General features: G+C 45.2%; 2 protein-coding genes across 2 annotated transcripts in view; one reads left to right on the top strand and one right to left on the bottom strand.

Annotated features, from left to right (window-relative positions):
* Positions 1-19,083, bottom strand: part of WDFY4 (WDFY family member 4) — a 277,946-nt gene that overhangs the window by 63,678 nt on the left and 195,185 nt on the right. The window contains 3 exon segments of the mRNA XM_021699514.2: positions 14,125-14,187; positions 15,660-15,745; positions 18,259-18,379. Of these exon segments, the coding sequence (XP_021555189.2) occupies positions 14,125-14,187; positions 15,660-15,745; positions 18,259-18,379 (270 nt within the window).
* Positions 989-1,756, top strand: LRRC18 (leucine rich repeat containing 18). The gene has a single exon (XM_021699515.1). The coding sequence runs from the start codon at positions 989-991 to the stop codon at positions 1,754-1,756; it is 768 nt and encodes a 255-aa protein (XP_021555190.1).

Below are 19,083 nucleotides of genomic sequence, written 5' to 3'. Positions count from 1 at the left end.
ATGAGAAAACCGTGGCACCGAAAATTTAAGAAAATTCTTTAATGCAGAGCTAGACTTCTAAGCCAAGCATTCTGAGGCCAGAATCGACCCATGACTCTGTCCATTCTACTTCTCCATATGGCAGCAGTCATTAACTAATGTCATAAACATAGTCATACCTCTCAGTGCTGAGGTGCCTGCACTTGAATTGCAGTGTGAAGGATGTGACGGAGGAAGTGTAGGGGGTAGGAAGTAGAAAAAGACAGCATTCTTTTACTGCCAGGCTCAACCCTGGCTCCTCCACACTCCTCAGCAAGGTGTAGGCACACATGTCCACTTGCGGGCTGAGTGAAAGATGCTCTTGTGTTGTTCCTGTTGCACTGCAGTGACAGCAGCTCAGGACTGCCTGGTGCCTCTGGGTCCAGAAGGAAGGTGAGGAGAGATGTACTACATAAGTCATTCTTAACTCCCACCTATTCCCTCATATTCAGGCTATGCTGCTTCTGAGAACTCAGCAGTCCCACCCTAGGGACTCATGGGATAACTGTAAGGAAACACTAGATTTTTGTGAGGGTCTGGGAAGTGACAGATAGCCAAGAACACACACACACACACACACATACGTACCCTTTGGTGGGGGAGGGGGATATGTTTGAGTCCAGGAGAGTGGCGAGATTTATATGTCAGGGAATGGCACAGCCAGAGGGGCATTGAGCATCCTTCAGCCGGCCCTGCATCCCCGAAGAGGACACTGAATTTGCTGAAGATCTTTGGCGAGGTGACTTCTGCTGATGCCCTAATTTCTGTGCAGGCATCTCTCTCCATTAACCACTAGCGAGTGAAGCATTACAACTCGGGGGGAGTCTGGTGCCCTCATGTCATCTCCTAACTAGACATATTTTCTCTTCTTGTCACAGTATATCTAGCAGTTTCTTGTGACTTTTCCCTCAAACTGATCACCAACCAATCAGAACAACACACTTCAAACATACACCCTTGCTAAAAGAACATGGCCAAGGGCGGGAAAGGCCCCAAGGGCAAGAAGATCACCCTCAATGTGGCCAAGAATTGTATCAAAATCACATTTGATGGGAGAAAACGCCTTGACTTGAGCAAGATGGGAATTACCAACTTCCCCAAATGTATCCTGAGACTGAATGATGTGGATGAGCTCGACCTTAGCCGGAATCTGATCAGAAAAATCCCTGAATCAATCTCCAAGTTCCAGAACCTGCGGTGGCTGGACCTGCACAGCAACTACATCGATAAGCTTCCTGAGTCCATCGGCCAGATGACTACTCTGCTCTACCTCAATGTCAGCAACAACAGACTGACCACCAATGGGTTGCCTGTGGAGCTCAATCAGCTCAAGAATACCCGCACCTTGAACCTAGGCTTGAACCATCTGGACAGTGTGCCCACCACACTGGGTGCTCTGAAGGAGCTCCATGATGTGGGGCTACATGACAACCTGCTGACCACCATCCCTAAGAGCATCTCCAAGCTCCCCAAGCTCAAAAAGCTCAACACAAAGCGAAATCCCTTTCCCAAGGCAGAGGAGTCAGATACATTCATAGATACCATCAGGAGGCTGGACAACTTATATCTGGTAGAAGAGAAGGATCTGTGTTCGAGTTGCCTGAAAAAATGCCAACAGGCCCGGGACAAGCTGAACAAAATCAAGAATATGGCCACAACAGCACCGAGAAAGGCCATCTTTTCCAATCTAGTCTCACCTAACTCCATGGCCAAGGATTCCCAGGAAGACTGGAGGTGACCAGGGACCCTGACCCTGAGGCAGGAAGGGAAAAGGGAGGGAGGGAAGAAAGTAGGGAGCGGCATCCACAGGGAATTGTGGGATCCCTCCATTTCTTGCAACAGCTCTTCCAGCCAAGCCCATAAAATACCTTTCCCTTCTGCCTTGGCTTGTGATTTTGTTGACCGAAGCCTTTTAGTTCTTTGCCTCTTCTCTCTTCTCTGCGTGCACATACCCACACATACAGGCACAATGAATCAGAAAAGGGCCATCCATCCCCCTTCTTCCCAGAATTTTCCTGCTTACAGCCTGTGGCCAGGGCAGCCAACACTGCCGCCATGCTCTTAGTCACACTGTCATGCACTTCAGGACCTACTGCCAGCTCCCAAATGTGGAGTTGATTCTGTGGGAATGCTTTGATTCAGGGTTTTGGAGGTCAGGAATCTCAGAGCCTGGATTGGTAGGAGGGCAGATGGACATTCAGTCTTGGGAAGGTGACAAAACTGAGCCACAGAGATGGGCAGATATTATCATTAAGTGTTGGCAGGTAATATCTTGGGCTGAAAGCAGTATTATCTTTTTATCTCTTGTCTGCACATGCACAATTTGTTCTGGGAGCTTTCTAGACTGAATCTGCAAGCTCTTGACTGGCTGTGAATGAATGAGATTGCATTCCCATCTTATTATGTCCAGTTCTTATCCAGACTCTTGTGGGAGTAAGGAAAGAATGGGTGCAGGTGCAGTCAATAAATAAGTACCTTACTGGGCACTGTGCTAGGTGCAGGGACTCTGTCTGGGGGGACAAGACTCTTGCCTTGTCCTGTGCAGACCAGTTGAAAGAAGACAGGACAGAATGTTATTGTCTGAGAAAGTTAGGAGATCAGGGCCAAGTGGTATGCAGGGCTGGCCTGGCATAGAGAAAAGCCAAAGATTCTGGAGCTGGACAGATCTAGGTCCAGGACAGCTCTGCTTCTTTCTTTTCATTTCCCTGGACATCTTACTTAGCTTTGGTTCCCTCATCTGTAAAGTGGGAATAATACCAGCCCCAACTGCAAGGGTTGTTGTGCATCTAAAGCAGATAGCACACAGAGTAAGTACTCAATAGAAGGCAGTTCTCTGTATGAACTAAAGCTTGGTGCATCTCAAAGCTGAAATACTACTTTGGACAGTGTCCCTGGTCACACTAGATCTTTGGCAGAACTGACAGTGGTGCAGTCAATTCTCATACTAGCCGAGAACCTTCTCTGTACTGTTACTCACACTCACTCATAATTTCGTACTGCCTAAAAGGAAAGGATCAAGGAAGATATATTTAAGAAACTTTTTTTTTCCTAATCAAGGCTTTCCTATGTTGGTGGCAAGTTTTGTAGTGGTCAGTGGAAAAACAGGGAAATCTGTTAATTCAGTGGGACTAGCTTGTTTCTTTTTCACATGAAAAAGTGTAGCAGACAGCCTACTTCTTCACTCCTCACTGCTTTCCTTTGTAATGCTTAGCTGTGACAACTCTTTCTCCAAAATCTCCAAAAATATGATTCAAAATTCCCTTTTCAGCTTTTCCCTTTATTAAATGTTTTCCATTATAAAAATAACAAAACTGCAACATAGTTTTAAATACGACATCTTAAAGAATCCACAACTCTACAGTGTGAGCCAGCTATAATATTGACAGATTTCCTTACTGGTTATGTTTCTGTATATATTTTTATATGCAGTTAAAATTATAGCATTTACCTCATTTTTACCCTGCTTTGAAATCCATGTTGTTACATGGTCTTAATAACCATAATTTAAAACATCTGCAAGCCAGTTGAACAAACACACATAAGTTACTATTGGGCATTCAAGCTGTTTTCAGTTTTTCACTAATAGAAATAATTTTGTGATGAAAGCCTATACGATGAAGACTTTAAAAACTATTTTGCATTATTTTCTTGGTGTAGCTTCATTATTGCAAATATGTTAAACAGTGTGTTTTTTATTTTTTATTTATTTTTTTATATGCAGGATGAGCCCAATGTGTGTTTTTTTTTAATTTTATTATGTTATGTTAATCACCATACATTACCTCATTAGTTTTTGATGTAGTGTTCCATGATTCATTGTTTGCATATAACACCCAGTGCTCCATTCAGTATGTGCCCTCTTTAACACCCATCACAGGCTAACCCATCCCCCCACCCCACTCCCCTCTAGAACCCTCAGTTTGTTTCTCAGAGTTCATAGTCTCTCATGGTTCGTCTCCCCCTCCGATTCCCCCCCCCTTCATTTTTCCCTTCCTGCTATCTTCTTTTTTTCTTTTTTTAACATATAATATATTATTTGTTTCAGAGGTACAGGTTTGTGATTCAACAGTCTTACACAATTCACAGCGCTCACCATAGCACATACCCTTCCCAATGTCTATCACCGGGCCACCCCATCCCTCCCCGCCCCCCCCCCCACTCCAGCAACCCTCAGTTTGTTTCCTGAAAACAGTGTGTTTCTTAAAATAATTTTTGATACATGCTATCAAATAGTTTACAACAAGATTACATATTTATGTATCTACCAGTAATATATTAGAGAATCTGTTTCACTGCATCCTGGTCAGCTTTAAGAGTATCATCCTTTACATTTTCCCCTTCATTTAATGTCTGAAGTGATTTACTAGAAGCCCTTCCCAAGACGAACGGAGCAGTCGTGTCTGTGAAGTACATGATGGGATGTCATGCCTTAGGCTCAGGAGCCACCACTAGTACATGGGGCCTTGAACATGTCCCTAAGGTAGCCATTTTGCTATTTTAGCTACTTCGTCTCTCACCAAGAAGTACAGAATCCATGCAGGGCATATGATCCAAACAGAGTGGTGGCCAGTTATTTGGATACTACCTATTTCCATTCCTAACCCCTGGAGACACTTTTTCTTTAGAATTAGTGTTCCCCTCTTAGTCACTCAAAGGAATTAGCAGAGAACAGGAATTAAGAAAAAATGTCTCCCTGTGCTCCTAGGCAGGATCTTGTTCTGGACCATGAATTTGCCCACTACTCCCTCTCCTGCTCTGTCACACCATACTTTTTCCATGGTGCTTGGTCCTCAACATCCTCCAGGCATTGATCCCGGATTCGCTGCCAACTGAGTGGTTGGTGTGCAAGATGACATTTATTTGCCATCATTGGTCTAGTGCTTTATAATGCTTTCAATCTCACAGCCATGTCTTAGGAAAGGGTTGTAACTGTGTCTACAAATAAATGGGCAGGGGGCTTTGATTTGCCACAGGAGATATTCATGTTAGACACCTTGTTAATTAGGAAACCTTGGCAGTAGAATGAAGCAAAGAGTGGAGATAAAGATGAGTTAGGCATCGTCTTGCACATTTTCTTTCTTTTTTTCTCATCAAGGAAAAGGCTTGATGTTGACATTCCTTCATGCTCTGAAATACACAGTCACTTCTCTTTCCTGAAAATTGTATTAAGCCTAAAAACACTTGGTAGGAAAACCATGGGGTTTCGCTTTCCTCAAACAGAACAAAAACCGTATTTAGGCTAACCCAGTCACTGCCCTCTCTGAAAGCCAGTCATGACCTAGGTGACCCCTGTGTGACCTCGGCCCTTGCTGTGTTTTGCCTCCATGACCTGGAGTAATTGCCTCAGTCTCTTGTGTCTCCATCCCCAGGATCCGTTCAACATCTCCCTAGAGTAGCTTATGGCAAAAACTTGAAGACTAATCAGCCAACAAGAATAAATGACTCTGAAGAAGAAAAGCCCTCGGTTAGCAGAAGAAAGAGAGTGGTAAGGGGAACGTTCTGGAAGCCAGGCTCTCTGGTGCTGGCCAAGATACTGACCTGCTTCTTAAAATCACTTTGTCTCTCTTTGCTTTAGACCACCTGTGTGTGAAAATGACTTTGGGAAATATTTGGTGAATGTTTTTTACATATATAGAGGAAATGTTTAAGAAAATGATAGACATATGTCATAGAAAATTAAAGTTTTATAAGAAGACTTTAAGATTTAAAAGACTTACAGTCTTTATACTCAAACTGGTAAAGTCTCTATGCCAGTCGCTTGTGTTAAGTTATGTATGTATAATGCAATCCCTCAAGCAACTAAAATTTATACAAAAGATTCATACAAAGAAATATACTCAAAAGTACTATAGATAAATCAAAGTAGAATTTTAACAAATCTTTCAGTAATGCACAGGTAGGCAAAAAGAAAAGAAAACAGAAATGAACAACAGGGAAAAATATAAACAGGGAAACAAAAAATAAAATGGCAGATTTATATCCTAACATTTCAATAACTACATTAAATGTAAATAGTCTTCTTTATTTGTAATGGCCCCAAACTAGAAACAGCCAAATTTCTCTCAATGGGCAAATGGTTAAACAAACTCTGGTATATCCATATTGTGGAATACTATTCAGCAATAAAATGGAACATACTATTGATACATGCAATAATTTGGATGGATCTCAATAGCATTATTCTGAGTAGAGAAGGCCAACCTCCATGGGTCACATACTCTACGATTACATTTTTAGATCATTCTCTAAAGAACAAAATGATTGTGGTGAAAACCAGATCAGTGGTTGCCAGGCTTTAACACTGGTGAGAGGTGGTGGAGGGTGGGCAGGACCATAAAATGGTAGCACAAGAGATATCTCTGTGGTGCTAAAAACAACGGATTAGGTTATAGTGGTGGTGGTGGTGGTTATAGATTCTACCCATAGGATAAAGTGACACAGAACTATGCACACATATTGTACCAATGTCAGTTTCCTGGTTTTGAAATTGTACCATAGTTACATAAGATGTGACAACCATATGGGGGAAATTAAGAGAAGGCTGTATGGGGACTCTATGTATTATTTTTGCAACTTCCTGTGAATCTATGGTTATTTTAAAATAAAAAAATTTTTAAACAATCTTGCAGCCTAGATGCAGCAATAAACAGATCCTTGTACATCTGCCAAGTGCTAATTTATGAGTAAATATGACAAGCTGCAACCATCCTGAAGAGCTAAGGCATTTCAGGAGAAAGAGCACATTAACCTCAGTTCGCCAGACTAATCTAAAATTATCCATTGTTGATTTTGTCTTTGAAGATGCTATAAGAATAAAAAGAAAATCTATGGCTTCTTTACCCATGTTTCAGGTTTTCTGGTGGTGAGTGGGCACAAGTAGCAAGTTGGGTGGGGGACCTTGAACCAGCGAGTCACTCTCTTCATAGTTCTGGGTTTTTACCCCAACACCTCCTGGCCCCATGGAAGCAATGTGACTAAGTGGAGCTGGAAGGACAAAGAGGCCAGGATAGGTGTAGACAGAGACGCTTAATTTCAGCTTCTACCTAGAAGTGGGTCTGAGGTCATGGCTAAGGGTATAGCAAAGAGGAGATGTAAGCCAAGAGAGATAAGAGTTACATGAACGGGGCCCGAAGCCAAGGTCTACACATGATCCAGGTAGGGCTCGCTGCAGGTCACCAGACTCAGCTGCTCATGGCCTGTTGAGCCAACCATGTGAAAAGTTCCTAAATGCTGGGGCAATGGTTATACCACCAGGTTGTTCAGTTCACCTCCGGTTCCAGCAACTTTGCTCTGGATGCCATGGTCTGAGTTGTGCAGTGTTTACAATTGCCTCCCCGCCGCTCCCCCCGCCAGGGCTGTGCTTTCCCAAGAAGCACAAGGAGCACATTTCTGCACGCAGTGATGAGGCTGAAGCTATCTTTAGCAAAGTAATCACGTATATGACAGATTCCTAGCCTCCCAGCTGGTCAAAGTGTTGATCTCTGGAGAGCAGGACTGAAGGAGCAGTCATAGGGAGAAGAGGTACTTGAATTTTAGCCTCCACGCTGCTAGCAGTGATGCCTCTGAGGGTGTGGTTGATTGTCCTGAAAGATAATCATCTTATGGGAATTTATAGCTTCTTATGGTTGGTTTTCTGAGCTCTCTGTCTTTCATTATTTTTCAAAGAGAATCTATAAAGGAAACTTTGACAACACTCAATTGTAGAACTCTGTGCCAAAAAATGCATTTCATTTTAAATGTTATATTTAAGTAAGCTATACAATTGAGAGAACATTTCAGAAACTACAAATACCTGATATAGTCAGGTCCCAAATATAAGCCCTGCTTCATACCTAACAGCCTACTCTAGCCCAGGGACACTTTGCCTTGATGACACAGCAAGGGAGCATTTCAGAGATCACTATGGAAGGATACCTCTGGCCCACTGAAAGGTGTGTGTGGGTGTGTTATTAGGTATTCATCCAAAGGATACAAATATAGTGATTTGAAGGGGCACATGCACCTCAACATCTATAGCAGCAATGTCCACGATAGCCAAAATATGGAAAGAGTCCAGATGTCCATCAACAGATGAATGGATAAAAAAAGATGTGGTATATATACAGAATGGAATATTACTCATCCATGAATCCAAGAATGAAATCTTGCCATTTGCAATGGCGTGGATGGAACTAGAGGGTATTATGCTAAGTGAAATAAGTCAGTCAGAGAAAGATAATTATCGTATGTTTTCACTCATATGTGGAATTTAAGAAACAAAACAGATGAACATAGGGGAAGGGAATGAAAAATAAAATAAGATGAAAATTGAGAGGGAGGCAAACCATAAGAGGCTACTAACTCTGGGAAACAAACTGAGGGTTGGTGGAGGGGAGGTGGGTGAAGGGATGGGGTAACTGGGTGATGGACATTAAGGAGGGCACATGACGTAATGAGCATTGGGTGTTATATGCAACTGATGAATAACTAAACTCTACTTCTGAAATTAATAATACACTATACGTTAACTAAATTGAATTTAAATTAAAAATTAAAAAAAAATAAAAGATGTGTGCTGTGTACAACAGAGATTTACAAGAAGAACTAGATAGGCATCCAAGCTTTGTATTTCTCTGAGTTTTCTAAACTCTGGGCTCAGTATGAACTGAGAACATAGGGAAAAAATATAATGCTGGCATCCCAAAGAAATGTCTTCATAGAAATAAGTCCAAATGGTAGGGCCCTACTTTTTCAGAGCATCAATATAGAAGATTACATTTGGCAATGCTGTTTTTTCTTATCTTGTAAAAAGGGAACTTCCTTCTTTGGTACCCACTACCGTTTAGACAAGGACAAATTTGATATTCAGTGCCAAGAGAAAGTATTTTCCAGGAAAAAAAAAAGTTCACAAAACCCCCTCTTTCTTGTTTTCTGTCACTGGAAAATGATATAACCCAGAACAATTGTATTTTTTTTTTTCTTAGTTTCAGGACAATTAGGTAACTAGATCACTCCAGGTACCTGATCACATCTATTTTTTCCTCCTTTAAAGGAATTTTGGGGTCATTTTAAAATTATCATTGTACCTGCATTTAATTTCGTAGCAGTTTGCAACCCTTGGGGGAGGGTACAGAGAACTGTGAGTATAAGGATGTGTTTATTCACACGGACATTCTCACCAGCTGGCCTTCCCTGTCACTTCAGCCGTTCTTTCTATTCCTGCGACTAGTCCTCCTCAGATCTCAGCAGAGCCTGCCTGTGGGGCTTTCTGGCTGCCAGACACTTAGCCGGCGAAGTGTCTAGCTGGCTTTCTGTGAGAAGCCCCTGGAGGCTTGCAGAATCTTGCACCCGATGAATATCTGATGATGCCACCATGCTTTCATCAGAATGTTCTAATCTTGTACCATGGGGAGACATGGATGGATTACAGATCCCAGGTTCATCCAGGCTTTGCAAGTACTTCCCACTTCGGATCCAGGCCCACAGAACCTTCCTGGAATTCAGTTATGGAGACAGCCATTGTCTCCATGGGAATTCTAGGCAAAACTCTGGTACCCAAAAGCTCAGGTTTCCATTATGTAGGGAATGGCCTGCAGAAGGGCCAAATCAGTTCTCAAAAGCTGGGACTTGAAGATACAAAAACCTAAGGCACAGGCCAAGACTGGGGCTAGTTTAAAACTCTCAAAACGAACTGCACACTTCTATCAGAGATGAGAAGCTCATGTTTCCTAGAATGTCTGAAAGGAAGAGGGGTATTTTTCAAGACTCATTGTGTGGATTAGGCATTTCCCTTAGTAATCCAAATGGAAAATAATCAAGTTTGCTCTAGGCATGGGGCAATGGCCAGCTGAGCCCTCTGAAGGCTGGGGGCCACTGTTGCCTTCCCTCTCTGAAACTCCTGAAGGTCCAGTGTGGCTGGTGGGAGAAGAGCTAGAGAGGAAAGATGCACAAGGTCTGAGAGCACAGACAGCCACCTGTTTTTATTTTATTTTATTTTATTTTATTTTTTTTAAAGATTTTATTTATTTATTTGAGACAGAGAGAATGAGAGAGAGAGAGCACATGAGAGGGGGGAGGGTCAGAGGGAGAAGCAGGCACCCTGCCGAGCAGGGAGCCCGATGCGGGACTCGATCCAGGGACTCCAGGATCATGACCTGAGCCGAAGGCAGTCGCTTAACCAACTGAGCCACCCAGGCGCCGCAGCCACCTGTTTTTAATCAATTGTTCCATATACACGCCTACAAATACAGCATTATTACTAAAACTAAGCGAAGGAATCACAGTATTTATTGACCACCTACTGTGAGCCCAAATCGGTTTGATCTCAAAGCCCACTGCCGGCTGTTGCAACACAGTCTCACCAGGTCCCTGGCTGTTTGGCTGGTCCTAGAGTCTAGGACCAGCCCTCCCACTGGGGCTTCCCCATTTCATCAAAGCTCACCTTCCACGAGCTTAGATAAGCCTTTCTCTGGCACATTATGCATTATTCCCAACTGACTCCAGAACTTTCCCATTTTATATATCCCAAGGGCCTCCATGCTTGGAGCTGTGCTGGGGCTGTGGCAGCAGGTGCAGAATGACCATGGAAGATCCTGCTCCTATGGACTCAGATAGCCGTCAGGGAAAAAATAAACAAAATGAAAATAAAATTAGCACAGTGCCCAGTCATCCCACAGGTGCAAGGTGGTACACAGGTTGGTGTCTAGGGTCATCCCTACAAATGAGTAATTTCCACACCTGTGACTCATCCCCAGGCCAAGAATTCTCCTGACACTTGGTGATCATTTTTGTACAGATCCCCAACTTAGTGGCTGCACCCACGGTTTATCTCCTCTTATGTATTCTTCCCTCTGCTTCTCCTCTGTCTGCTTCCCCTCCATCTGGGGCAGAAATTTAGAAGAGAAGCTTATCTGTGCAGACATAAGTATGTATTGTCAGGGCAAGGCATCTCTAAGACTCTGAGAGCAACAGTATAGGAATGGACAGAGTGAGATTCACAGCTGTGGGACAGATGGGTGCCTACTGAGTGATATCACAGGCATCATTTATAAGAAAGAGGGTGATCTTCAGAGACAAATGGGGTTCAGCGATGTGGTGTGTCAAAGTTGATGCAAAGAGAAAAACTCCAGGAGGAGAGAAAATGAGTGTCCAGCTCATGAGTGCTGTGGTGCCTGGGGAAGCTTTCCACATGGAGCAATGGATGGCCATCTGCTTTTGTTGGCCCCTCAGTATTCACCCTTCTTGTGATAACAGAGCCTTGATGATCTTAGGGAACCACGGCCCTGTCAGTCTGGTCTATGTTGTTGGGTGGGACTGATCCTACTTCCAGAAGGTGGGTGGGCACATGACACTGATCTGCCCTATGAAAACACTTGATTAGTTCTGGGATGGACACTAACCTAACTTCAGCAAATGAATATCATTTTGGGGATTTTTGCTAAAATTAATGGGACAGAGCATTCCTCATGTGGTGGAATTCCTAAGTTATTGACTGGAGCTACTGGGGACATTGATGGCATTGTGCTTGGACAGCCTGCCAAGCACGGAATCAACTCAAAGGAAATCCTCACTATGGGGTGCACACCTACAGTGTGCTGGGACTTATTGAGCCCAGAGATCCAGCCATGCTTGGAGCCAGACCTCTGTTGGCCTTCAGGTATATGAGGTGATGGATCTGCTTTTTGGCTTCATTTAGTTTGAAGTGGCTTTACATACTTGCAGTGAAATGTTGCAGAGAAATCCAAGTGGGGACATTAAACTTTACATGAAACATAAATAACATGAGATCACCAGGGCTGATATGCACAACTGGGACTGTACCATTGTTGAACTACTGAAATATGCCCATTCCGGTTCAAAAACATATACCCCTCTTCTAGTGGCCCGGTGCTGCCTGGGCCTCCTGGCCCATCCCCTGTTATGCCCTGGACGTCCCCACAATCTACAAACTAAAGGGTTATTGTCTGGCACAACAGGAAGCTTCTGCTGGCAGCTACTCCAACTGATCTTTTGAAGGTCATCAATAACCCCCTTGTTGCAAAATTCAATGGTCATTTCTTAGTTTTTATCTTGCTTGGCCTACCAATAACATTAGATCACCAACACAGTTGACTACGGCCTCCTTGAACACTTCACTTGGCTTAAAGGACATCTTCCACACCTGCAGTCCCTCCTATCTTCCTGGCTACAACTTCTCCATTTCTTTGGCTGGCTCCTCTCCATGTCCTTAACTTCTAAAGGTTGGCATAGCCCAAGGCACAATCCTTAGACCTCTTTTCCATGTGGACTCATTCTCTTGGTGATCTTAACCAGGCTCAAGGTTTTAAATACTATTCCAAGTTTCCATCTCACCTGGACCTTTCCCTTAAACTCTAAATTTATATACCTACTGGCCTACATGACACCTCCACCTTGATGTCTGGCAGGCATCTCAAAATTAACATGTCCCAAACTGAGCTCATTATCCACCATACCCCGAAGTAGTTTTTCCTGCAGTCTTCCCAATCCATTTTCCAATTGCTCAAGCCTAAATCCTTGGTCTTATTTTTAAGTCCTCTCTCTCTCTCTCTCTCACACACACACACACACCACACCACACTTGATTTATCAACAAATCACAGCAGATATGGCTTCAAAACGTGTCCATAAAGAGAGCACTTCATACCATCTTTGTGCCCCCCCCACCTCGATCCAAGCCATCAGCCAAATCTCAGCTGCATTACTGCCAAAGCCTCCTAATTGGTTTCCCACTTCTGTCTTTGACCTACTGTGCTTATTCTTGACACAGAAGCCAGAGTGATTCTTTTAAAATATAAGTTAGGTCACAGCATTCCTCCAATACTGCCCACTTATTCAGAGTAAAAGCCAATGCCATTACCAGAAGCCCCCGAGACTTGCATGAACTAGCCCCTGCTACCTCTCTCCCCTCTCTTCCCTGAACTCCAAGCACTCTGGCTTCAGCTGAGCCCACTGTGCTCCCCCTCTCCCCCCATGGCCTTTGCTTTGCTCTTCCCTTGGCCTGAAATGCTCTTTCCCTGGTTACCCACATAGCTCCTTTCCCCACTTTGTTCACAGCTGAATCCAGATATTGCTTTCTTGGTGAGGGCTTCCCTTACCACCCTAAGATTTCAATTCCTACCTCTACCTACTTTGTTTTTTTACACTTATACTTATTATCTAATATGCTTTGTATTTCACTCATTGAAATTGCTTCCTTCTACTTTCCTCAAGAAAATGTAAACTCAATAAGGACAAGGAAGATATTGGGTGCTTTGCTTGTTGCTCTGTCAAGCAGCAACTACCACATGCAACAAGCTATCGATAAATTATTGTGAATGACTTGGCGGTACCTGTTCCACAGTCATTATAAATATATATATTTTTTTTTTTAATTTTTTTTATTCTTATGTTAATCCCCATAAATTACATCATTAGTTTTAGATGAAGTGTTCCATGAATATATATTTTTTATTATAAATACTTTGAATCTGCTGGGGACATCCCTCTCGACATAAACTCCTAGACAAAAACCAGCAATTTCTTCTTCTCATTTCATTCTTAATTGAAATAAAAGCACTTACCAATCCTGAATGAGCCTTCCAGAGAACTGGGTACTTGTAAAGGGAGGCTGTAGAAGGAGGCTGTAAGTATTTCATTCCCTGGCAAGGTGCTCCATATCCCAGCTTCATAAGTTAATATCTGACTTGCATTCCACCCTACGCTAACTGAGCTTCTAAGCTTTCAGAGAGTCTCCTATAGGAAGGACAGAGCTGGGATTGCTCACAGCCCCCACCTGGGGGGTGTGACACCAAGGCTGGGCCTGCACTAACACCACACCAGGCAACCTGCCCCGCCCACCATGGGCAGAGGGCTGATTCTTGCATTTTGGTCTGAAAAAGCCACAGAGCTCATGGAATTTCAAGTCCCTTTGTAGAGGTTTAATTGGCAGAAGAAACCCCAGGAGGAGGACGAGAGTATGAGGATGGGAGAGACAAAAATGAAGGGGAAGGTAGATAGATGTGCTCTTTGCATGACTTCTCTACCGTAGGATCCAACAAATGAAAACAATCAAAGCAAGGCCAGTACCATGTCCAGAGAGCATGGCTTGATACCTGCCTGCTCCATTACCTTAGATTGAGGGGGTCCTCTGTGATGCCTTTCCCCTTCAAGCTGGGTTGGAAAGAGCAGAAGCTAAACAAAAAAGGAAAGAATCATTCCAGCAGCAGAGTCAAGACTCTTCCACCACCAGGGAGACATTTTTGGTGCCAGTCAAGAGGTAGGGTACATACTTGCCCCTCCCGCACCCCATCCTGTCCCCCAGATCATGAACACCAGACCCGGGTATACCTCTGTAACACATCCTCAGCACCCCCTGGCATTATACACTCTAGCCTTAATAAAAATGACAATAATAAAACAATCATTACAATAAAAACGGTGCATGTTGGCAGGTTGGGCCAGGCACTTGACAATTCCATTGCCAATTTCAGCAACCACTGAAAATGCCATCTAATTTAAGGCTCCTTGAAGCAGGGTTGGGTATGGTTTGACTAACATTCACTGCCTGAGCTATGGATGTATAAAACTTCTAGATTAACTGTGAAAAACTGTGTTTAACACACAGAAATCACAGGGAGAAATGGATGTGAGGTTTCGCATTGCCTGTCTACTTCTTCAGTTTGGTCTAAAATGGAACTTGAAGAAATCCTTAGGAGGCCATATAACAGCCCTCCTTGGAAGAGCCCACAGGCAATGGAAATGTGCCCAGAGCTGGTGCAACAGCCTCTCTGCAGGAGTCGTTTTCTCCATGCTGGCTCTGCCCTTTGGATCCGGCAGCTGGTCGTGGTGCCAGTTACTGGCCAGGGCCAACAGGAAGGCAAGGCTAGAACCTCTGAGCTCAAAATGGGGGTGTCAAATATCACCTCAGAACTCCCATCCCAAAGTGAAGCTGAACCACCCCTTCTGTTGATCCATCTTCTGTGTTTTCTGTCTATGGCTTTCCTTTCTGGCCCTTCTAGATTCTCCACAAATCTGTCTGTAACTTCAATAACGATGAAAAAAATAGCCATTAGTCTCAAAACATTTAAACACTAGCTTAAATTTCTTAGATTGATTCATCTATTTGGAGAAAGAAGTTAAACTAAAACAGCAGGCTTCTCTCTTTAAGAAAAAAAAGATGTTCCATGAAAAAGTGGGAAATCAGTTGTTCGGAATTCTTTCCACCGAAATATGAAATTGGAACAACTAAAATTGGCAACTGGGATCAAAAAGAAAGATTAAGCCAAAAAAAATTATTTGGAAAATTAAAAAAACAAAGCCAGAAGATTCTGGAAGGTCCATTAAACAGCCAGCTTCTAAAATGTGTTATGTCTGCATAAGTTCTTCCCTCTTTAGTCCTTACTGTCCTAAACTACTTCAGTCTGTGAAATGGAGCCTATTTCCCAGGATTTAGAGAAGGCACTTCTGCATCCTTCTCTGTACTTGGTTCCATGATTTAATAGCTCTGTAGGTCAGTAAGTCCTTCTTGTGTCTGACCTAAATCCTGCTTGCTGTGGATTTTGAGCACTGTTGAGAACAGTGTTCCTGAGGACAGAGCAGAGCCATCTCTGTTCTACAGTCAGTTCATGATCATTTCTCTTGGAGGAAGATTTTCAAACCCTTACCTTTTGAAGACCTTATTCCGATCATTGTTGTGAAAGACAAGAAACTTGGAATATCCATTTTGGAAAAAGAGCTCCAGAGCGATGTCCTATAAAGAGAAACCCCTTTCACTGCTGCTGAAGTTGCCTGGAATGGAGAGACCCCAGGCCGCAGAGCCACTAGCAATGGGTCATTTGGTTCTCTGTGTCAGGCAACCCTTCCTGGTTGGTTCTTCCAACCTCCCCAGGGGGTACGAAGATCTTGGCGACGGTCCCTGCAAAGTGGGTAGGAGGGCAGGGGGCCTCAGACTTCCTTTGACTGAAGCAGGAAGCAAGAGCCCCACTCCCAGTATAAGCCAGGAACAGAGAGACGGAGGAAAGGGCCCGGTGATACCTTCAGACACTTTCGCTTCTGGGTCACAAGTTTGGTTTCCTGAACCAGAGAGTCACCCTATCAGAAACATTAGGGGAACCATTTGGGTGGGTGCAACTCGCCATCTGGGCAGCACTGTGTGCCGACCTACAGACTTGCAGGCCCAGGTCTCTTTGCCCAGCTCATTTTGCAGAGCCAATTTGATGTGGCCATGCTGACCTAGCAAGGGTATTTTGTTAATGCCTAAATGAACTCTACATATGCTCCTCTCTTTTTCCTTTCTCTTCTCCCTCCCTGTCTCCCTTCTTTCTATTCCAAGCTGTGTAAATAACAGACTTGGAACAGCCACAGAGAGAGTCTGCATGGAGGATGAGGCTCAGGGATGAGATGGGGTCAGGGAGAGGATTCCCAGGGCTGGAGGCAGGGGTGAGGCCCGGGCATGGAGGCACAGAGGGGACGTTGCATCCAACAACACAGTCAGATCCTGCTTCCACCTGGCTGAAAGTGAGCTCTCCAACTCCAGTTCACTAGGCTCCTGAGCAGAGGCAAAGTATCTGTGATGATAAGCAAACCCCTCTGGCTGGGGGGTGCACTAGGAGCCTCGGATATTTTTCTACAAATAGAAATCTAAAAACTGTGCAAAACAGATGATCAAGGTAGACATTATGGCTTCTCCTGGAAACCTTGAATAGCCAAGATCTGACTTTCTCCTGGGAGAACCCAAAAGAAATGGGGGCCTTGCTCACAAAGCTCTTCCTGCCCCCAAATCCCACCCTACTTGGCCATGCTCACGTGCCCTCCTGCTTCTCCCTTCCACTACTGTCAGGCTAACCAAACATCTGGAAATCATCACTGTTTACTGAGGAGGACTGAGGGGGAAGAAACTCGCTTACTGATACCTATATGCTACAACCTATAACCTATAAGGTAGGCATAATCATAAAATAGTAATTTCAAGTACTTAGTGTGCCAAAAAATGTGCCGAATGCTATATATGTAATGGTGGAAGACACAAAGTGGGGTCGCTACAGCGGCAGAGCCACGGTCAGGATGAGGCCCATGCTGGCCACATTGCCCAGAACCCTCCGGGCAGGGCTTCTCCCAGCTGTCCCCTTCTCACTCACTCTCCTTGCAAAGAAGCACACCAAGATCAGGCAAGATGAAAACCAACACTTTGTAGGCAAAATCAGTGGAGAGGGAGGAAGAGGGCTGGTCGGATTCTAGCAGCTTGCTGATCCTTTCTAGAGTGAGCCCCCCTGAAAGGCCTCCCTGAGCTTCAGTGTCAGAGAATCATAAGGACCCCCTCCCCGCCCCCGGCAGGAGGGATCACATGATGAATTACAGACCCAAAGACATTTACCAATAAAACACTCTTATGACTAGGTTGATTAGGGTCCAACACTGTCCCCCTGTTGGCCTTAGCAGAACGGACACTTTACAGAAAGGGTAGAGGAGAGATCGGGCCCCCTCCCCTTCTATAAGGGTGGTCTCTCATCTCTTCCTCTGCCTGCCACCTGGGAGGCCTCTGGACACAGATGCAGCTTTGTTACTAGTAAGGCTGGGCTGGGGAGGCCAGATGTGTCTGAGGCCAGCAGGGGCTCCTCTCTTTGCAACTCAAGTGAGAAGCTTCAGGTTGTGCCCAGCTGGTGGCAGAGCCCTGCCTCTGAGGGGAATTGGCTCCCTTAGCCCCTGGTGAGCCCCTGGAGGCACTGGCTGAAGCCCTGGTTGGAGGGGACAATCAGGAGATCTCCAAACCACTTGGACCGGGAAATGCCTGGGAGTTTGGAGATGGGTTTGGCCGTGGGGAGGGCAAAGGGCAGGGGCGGAGGTCAGTGGAGGCGGACCACACGCTCAGGGCAGGCTGACCCTCGACTCTCAGTCAACAGCTCTGCCATGAGGCAACGGAGCTGCCCTGTCCTGTATTCCAGAATCTCCAAGGCCGCTCTGGGCATGTCAAGGGGAAAATAAAGCAAAGAGGCTGGATCCTAAATGACGCACCAAGAGAGAGAAGGTTCCAACAGCCAAAGAGCAGGAACTGGGGAAAGAGTGAAGCAGACGTCACAACTGCCAACCAGGAAACCAGGCCCAACACAATTCACACTCACAGATGTGTCCCAAAGGGCACTGGGCTGTGCACAGGTGTGAAGGGGGTCACGGAGTGTGTCCCTCACCTTCTGATGGGGCCTCACTAGCACCTGGACCACCATGCCATAAGCTGGCGCCCCCTCTCACCCCCTCCGCGCGGCATACCTGTAGCAGGAAGCGTGCCTGCCGGAGCTCCCTGAGGTCCCTGTAGCTGTGGATCTGGCACGAGTAATGGTCAGAGGACCGGTCTTTGCTGCACATGTTGAAGATGAATGGGTCACTGATGCTGGAAAGGAAACAGGACAAGCAGTGAGAGGGCGTGTGGAGGGCTTGTTCCCCTACCTGCCCCACGGCCCCGCCTGTGGTTCTAGAGACACTGCTGACCCACCGACTCCCTTCGGAGCTCCTGCCTCTGTCAGCCCTGCCCGGGAGCAGGCTGGGGCACCAGTGTCACCAAGTGAGGGGACAGCCTCCAGGGCACACAGTGGCACAGGGTGCAGGGTGTGAGTGTAAGAAAGTTCTCTGGGTACAGGGGTCAAACATGGGTCAAGGGGGTGGGGAAGAGTGAAAGACCCCATTACACATGGAGAAATTTCAGGCCAGAAGGCAAGGGCAGAAAGATGAAGAGCCTCCATAGAAAAGCCTGTGTTCAGCATGGCTTTGGCAACATGGGGCCTGGGGTGGTCCAGCCACCCCTGAGCCCCAAAGACGTGTGCAGCAGGCTGAGAGCGCCAGTGGGCTGGAGGACACTGGCCACAGCATTGGCGGTGGCCCCCAGAGCACCAGCCCCGAGCCAGGAGCCCTCTCAGAGGGCAGAATGACCCCCTTGGGAAGAGAGGGAGAGGAGAGAAAGGGAGAATCATGAATTGGACTCAGATTCATCCCAAAGATGACAGTTTGTGCACTGGGAGTAACGCAAACACCTTTAGGGAACCAGATGAAGCTTTTCACCACCAATGAGCGGGGACTTAACAAAACTGATTTCAGTTA

The sequence above is a fragment of the Neomonachus schauinslandi genome, chromosome 6 (assembly GCF_002201575.2).
Source record: "Neomonachus schauinslandi chromosome 6, ASM220157v2, whole genome shotgun sequence".
NCBI lineage: Eukaryota > Metazoa > Chordata > Mammalia > Carnivora > Phocidae > Neomonachus > Neomonachus schauinslandi.
This window is presented reverse-complemented; position numbering and strand designations above follow the sequence as displayed.

Bases quoted from the DNA above. Each gene is read 5' to 3' on its own strand.
- LRRC18 (XM_021699515.1), top strand. From the start codon at position 989: ATGGCCAAGGGCGGGAAAGGCCCCAAGGGCAAGAAGATCACCCTCAAT.